Source organism: Amblyomma mixtum, unplaced genomic scaffold (genome assembly GCF_055824585.1).
Source record: "Amblyomma mixtum isolate Tamu unplaced genomic scaffold, ASM5582458v1 scaffold_19, whole genome shotgun sequence".
NCBI classification, from domain to species: domain Eukaryota; kingdom Metazoa; phylum Arthropoda; class Arachnida; order Ixodida; family Ixodidae; genus Amblyomma; species Amblyomma mixtum.
The window spans coordinates 1,024,597-1,030,785 of NW_028317716.1; the positions used below are offsets into that span (position 1 = coordinate 1,024,597).

Consider the following 6,189-nt stretch of genomic DNA (forward strand, 5'->3'; position numbering starts at 1 on the left):
AAAGGGAGCACTTTAAACTCGTATAAATCGTGAGGGGTAATAAAGGCGGTCTTCTCTCGTCCGCGTTCGTCCACCTCTATTTGCCAGTGCCCACTGCGGAGGTCAAGGGACGAAAAGTAGGTTGCATGGCGTAGGCGGTATAGGGAGTCGCGAATGCGTGGCACAGGGTACAAATCATTTTTCGTGACGTTATTGAGGCGCCTGTAATCCTCGCAGAATTTTAGGGTGCCATCTTTCTTAGTGACGAGGACAACGGGCGATGCCCAGGTTCTCGTGTACGGTTGTATGACGTCGTCCTGAAGCATTTGTGTAACTTGGCGGCGGATGGCGTCACGTTCTTTTGAAGGCACCCGATAAGGGCACTGACATAGTGGTCTTTGGTTGTCAGCAACAATAACTGGGTGCTTGGTAAGCGGTGTCTGTCGCACCTCGCAAGTTGATGCAAAGCAGTCGTGGAAGGAATAAATGAGGATTTCCACGCAGCTTTTCTGACTGGCCAAGTGGTGCGGGTTTAAGTCGGTCGGAATGGGTGCACCCCACACCTCGTCGAGGTCTGACGTTGTGGACAAAGAGCACTGCTTGGTACATGCTCCAAGCTCGTCAAATTAAGCGACGACCTCTCTCTTCGATAAATGTTGCTGTTCAGGGGTAAAGTTGGGGACTAGGATGTCGATGCGACCGTTGGCAAGTTCTACTAGGCCTCGAGCTACACAAACTTGCCGAGCGAGTAGCAGAGACATGTTCGCTTCAGAGATACCAGGAGTGCCTGTGCTGCCATTACACTTGCGTGTGATGAACTTGCTGATTCGCGGAGGGATAGTTATGTGGTCGTTACATAAGCGCAACATTACTCTGCCGGGATCGGTGTTGGTATCAACGGCTCGCTGGGCGGAAAAAATACCATGAGCTCCTGAAGGTCGATGACTGCGCCATACTCTTAAAGAAAATTCATGCCCAGAATAAGATCTTTGGAACAGTCGCTTAATACGCCAAAGGAGCCAGTGAAAGTAAGACCGCAGATCTGGATGCGGCAGGTGCAGACGCCGATCGGCATCACTACATGGCCACCGGCGGTGCGGATCACGGGTCCACCCCAAGGCGTCAGAACCTTACGGAGAATCGTGGCGCGCTGACTGCTCATCACAGAAAAATCAGCGCCGGTATCTACGAGTGCGGTCACTTAATAACTGTAGGCTGATAGCAAAATTTCGGCAGAAACTAATCGTTTGCAGCACACCGGTAAGACCGTCGGATCAGGTCATCACCGCTCGGGCCGTCGCGTCGAATCGTCGAGTGGAGTTAGTTGACTCTGTGCAGTGCCGGCGGTCCTACCCCGGACGACGCCGTCTTCGGTTTTCCTGGCGAAGGGACGCGCGTCTGAACTGACCAGAGGTTGAAGGCCGACTATTCGAAGCAAAGCGCCTCGGGGATGGCGATCGCGGTTGGCGCTGCTGCGAGGTCGGTGGCAGCACGTGAACGGCGAGGTACTCCACTATGCCCTGCGGTCTTTCATCATAGCGCGGTCGAGGCACGTCTGATAGCAATCCTCTGAAACCCATAAGCCAGTACGGGCATTTCCGTAGAATATGGCGGGGCTCCCCGCGGTAGTAGCAGAGCGGTCCATCGTTCGACGTAGCCGGAAGTACGCTTTGGTGGTAGGAGGGCGCAGGTCCTGCTGCTTCTCGACTGGGTGCAGGTAACGGTGGGGTGGTCGAGTTCCGGTAACGGGGCGAAACGTCTGCGGCTCGGGAGCAGGTAAGCGCACGGCATCGCTGTAAGACACGACGTGCGGCTCCAATAGTGGTGCTGGTGGTGGGTGCACCACTTACTGGATTTCTTCACTGATGACGTCCTCTGTAGAAGGTATGCTTGCCGACGGAGTACCCAAGCGGATTTGTCGCAGTTCTTCGCGGACAGTACTCTGTACAAGCTTTCAAAGCGCCTCATCCTCGGGGCCTGGCAAAGGACGTCAAGTGGTGAGCGGCCACTACTTTTGCCTGACAGCCGCATTGGGCACTCCGTTCTGCAGTGAACGTTCCATGCTCGTAGCTTCCTTGGCGAATGCGGCGACGCTTCACGGAGGGTCGCGCATGAGGCCAGCAAGCAGCTGCTCGTTCAATCCACGCACAAGGTGCCGTATCTTTGTGGCTTCGGGCATGGCCAGATCGGTCCGATTGAAAAGGCGTGTGATGTCCTCTGTAAACATTGCCACGCTCTCGTGGGATTTCTGTGACCTCCAGCGAAGGGAATTTCAGTATTTTCCTTTCGCTCGCTCGAGCTGAATGTGGCGAGCAACTCACGACGAAAAGCTTCCCTGTTGGAGAAAGATGCCTTGTGGTTCTCAAACCAAGTTTTCGCCGAGTCGTGCGGTGCGAAATACACATTCATCAGCTTCCGCTCGTTGTACCACTAGTTGAATGCAGCCACACGGTCAAAACTGGCCAACCAATCTTCTACATCCTCAAACCGGTCACCGTGGAAGGATGGTGGCGACCGAGGTCGAGAAAACCGAACGGCGGGGCACTGCCAGAGTACTGACATGTCTGGCTGCCAGTGGTGGACGTCATAGCTCTCACAGGTCTTGTCAGTGGCTCAAACTCGGGTTGCAGTCGTCGCAGGCGACGGCTCGCTTTGTGGACGGGTGTGGCGTCCGGGCGTCGGGTAGAAGCGTCACGGCTGTCGTCGGGGTCATCGTACATGGGATGGTGCCCAGCACGGCTCCACCAAATGTCGCCGAGAAACGCAGCAGGAAACGGGAAGCACAGTGACCCGCCCAGCTCGTTTTAGGAAAAAAAGTCTCTCTTCCACGCGCTGGGAGACAAGGTTCGGCCACCAGGTGGCGCCGGCAGAGTGTCAGCAGTGCGGCAATATAACATCGAGAGGAGAAAAGCAAAAGAGGAAGCCCTGCAGAACAAATGGGACGAGCAACCTAACACCCCTTACGTGGACGCAGCAGGATCAATGAATGAAGTCATAACTGTCAAGGTCTCAACGCCTTCAGGATCGATGTTGAACTGCGCATCGACAGAAACATCTCACCCTACTCACGCAGAGGAGGCAGCTATTGCATTAGCTGTAGCATCTAACCACAACGCCGTTGTGCCCACTGATTCCCAGAACGCCTGTTGCAACTTCAATAACGGATTCTTTCACAGGTAACGGTTGTTATTCCTGACTAAACATCCACCCAGCCAAACTTTAGTCATCTGGTTTCCCGGTCACCTGGAGCTAAAAGGAAGAAACGAAGCGGCTCAGAGGCATGCCTCAGCTCTTGTCTGCCGGGATACTCCCCTAGTGACCATGAAGAGTGCCGGAACCTAATAGATTAAGTTGTGTATGCTGCCAATCTCGCGCCATACAGAACACCCAGCAAGGAGTACCAAACACCACATAAATTCCTCAATAAGTTACAACACCCTTAGGAGACTACAAACCAACACATACCAAACGCCAGCTAAGTTACACCAACGGCACCCTACACTATACTCTCCGCAGTGCCCACACTGTAGAGAGGTAGCTAACCTCTACCACATGGTGTGGGCAGGCCATTTTAATCGTTTAGTTTACCCCATTCCAAACCTCTCAGAGAAGCCGTGGGCGGCTATTTTGCTCAGCGATGATCCTGACCGTCAGCACTGGCTGGTGTTGAGGACCCGCGCAGCAGCAATAACCAGTTGACTACCGGACCAGGCTGCCCACCCACATGTTCAACTAATATTCAGCAAATAAAGATGTTTTCAGTCAATCAATCGACCCCACCATGTGCAGGAATAAGTGTGCCACATTAACAGGTTACAATGGACCGCCTTCGACTCTCCGAACTTCCAAATAAGAACATCATCTTCATGTACGCCGCGAAACATTTTCGGTCAAATAGGGGTTGCCTCATGTAGTCTCAGTGTTAATTGAAGAGATATGGGAGAACCTTTTGTCGTGCAATGGTAGAAGGCAGGCTGATAATGACGACGATGTAGGGAGCCCTTATTAGATACTGCTACAGAAAAAATTGGGTGAGATGATCAGATTGGAATGACATGATAAAAATTATTGGACGATCTTATGCGCCTCAAGGTTTCACGGAAGCAACCAACTGGAATGGCCCTAACAATAATCATGTCCTGTGGAACGATTGGTTGAGCCAAAAGTTTTGCCTGGCCCTGTAGAACTTACATTTGGTCTCATGTCGGTAATTGGAGAGCTAAAGAACTAATAAACAAACGTTCAGCGTCAGTTGATACACACATACGTATGCAGAAATTTTGACCAGCGGGAGAGCTTGGTGGGCGTCCCACATTCGGAAATGCGGGCCGAATTCGGACAACCCCTCTTTTTTTGCCACAGGTGCCCCAAACAGTCGATACGGGTGTCCCGTGCAGAGACCAAAGGGAGTCAATGTGAGGTAAAGATTTATAACCCGCATCAATCCCATTTGGGCTCTCCACATGAGCCCCAGATGGGACGGCCACATGGAATCCGCAGGCGCCCCTAATTCCTTGCCATGTTTGTGCTACATGGGTAAATACTAGCATCAGCTAAAATTGTTCTTTGCGATTTTTCTACTTTTGCTTCAGAATTAAGGTCAAGTCAAAGATTCGTGGTCAAGACAAGAGCTTGAGTTATCCTCAACAGGGAACAGATGTAACAGTCGTCGTCAGGAAATTCATTGGCTCTTTCTATTTCGTAAGCAGCTACGACAGCTCCTCAGTGTTAGTCCCTGAAGATGTACTCGGCGGGCCTGGAAGAAAGGCTGCAGTCCACTTCAGTTCGAACTTCATTATCAACAGTGTCCTCCAGGTGAGCTCACTTTTTGTTCGGCAACACCGGACAGCTGGCGTGAATGGATTCTATTCTTGTTCTTTATTCTTGATTTACATTCAAAGAAGTGTCAGAAAGTATTCTTTGTAAATATTTGAGACCAGTGGACGCCATTGCAGATTGTTTAAAACAATGTGTGCTGCAGACCTATTGAGAGTTTTACCAGACACAGTCGGTAGTAGTAGAGAGATCCGCTTGAAAGGAAAACTCCCGTTGTCTCGCATTTTAAGGTAGTTCAAATGGCAAGTATATTATTCGAGGAGGACAAATAAATTCGGACGAAACCTACAGTTTATTGCGCAAGCTCATATCTAACAGCGTTGCTTTCTGAGGAATAGGAAGTGACCTCACTACTGCAATATTTACAACAAAAATTGTTCACTGTGTTTAAGCGCATAAACATAAGTTGTGACATTAAAAGGCAAAACTTAGTTTCATGCTCACCTATTGCGAAAGCTTCATGATATAAAAATATCGGGGGGAGCCTTGTGGCATACCTGCAAGGAAACATGAAAGTTAATAGATGTCTTGTTTTCTTTTTCTAAACAAACTTTTTTGCTCCATTTCAGGACCAACCTTTCCCGGAAGATTTTTAAAGACCTCCTTGTAGGCAAAAATTTCTTGGCATGATTTTACTGGTTACTGAATGTATGCACCCAAAAATCAACGGACGTAATAAAATTTTGACGTACTCTTCATCCAGAAACTGAAGTTTTGCGCTGACAACCTTTACTGGAGTTTTCTTTTTTTTGCATAGCAGAGACCTATTCCCATGGACAGTTGGCGAATTCAGAAATCTCTGCTGCCCATGCGTGCAGGAAAGTGCGGACACCACCTGGTTCGAAATGATACAAATGTGCGCACTTAATCAGGTATACGGTGATGCTAAACCTATTTCGATATACAAAGAAAACGGAATAACACGGATTCTTGCTCGTGTGACACACATCCAGCAGTTGAGCAGGCGAGGAGATTAAAAAGAGGAAAGGCGCAGGCGCTATCATCACCACAGCTATAGAAAGCAAAAAGCGCACGTAGGCCATAGACACGGAAGACTGTGAAGGTGCTGCCATGTCAAGTTCTTAACAGCTCCAAGCAAACAGCAGAAAGAAGCAGCTGGCGCACACACTTTTTGTCCAATGGATCTTCTTGCCTGCCTCCGAACCATTACCACAACTTTCCTGTACCTCAATAAGAATTTATTCATTCGTTGACACTTCCTCAGCCAGCACTGCCCGCATTAAATGCAATAGTGGTGGGTTTATAGGCAAATAAACGCCGCAGTAAGTGGGACCTCTCAACGGCACCTTGAACGACCGCGGCGGCCGCGTTTCGTTGGAGGCGAAACGCAAGAGGCGCTCGTGTGCTGTGCAA

General features: G+C 50.1%; 1 protein-coding gene across 1 annotated transcript in view; it reads left to right on the top strand.

The window, feature by feature from the left end:
* Positions 1-5,411, top strand: part of LOC149324759 (uncharacterized) — a 195,863-nt gene extending 190,452 nt beyond the window's left edge. Inside the window, exons 7-8 of the mRNA XM_089565290.1 lie at positions 4,572-4,794; positions 5,385-5,411. Of these exons, the coding sequence (XP_089421416.1) occupies positions 4,572-4,794; positions 5,385-5,411 (250 nt within the window). The remainder of the gene's footprint in view (positions 1-4,571; positions 4,795-5,384) is intronic.
* Positions 5,412-6,189: the final 778 nt, after the last annotated feature.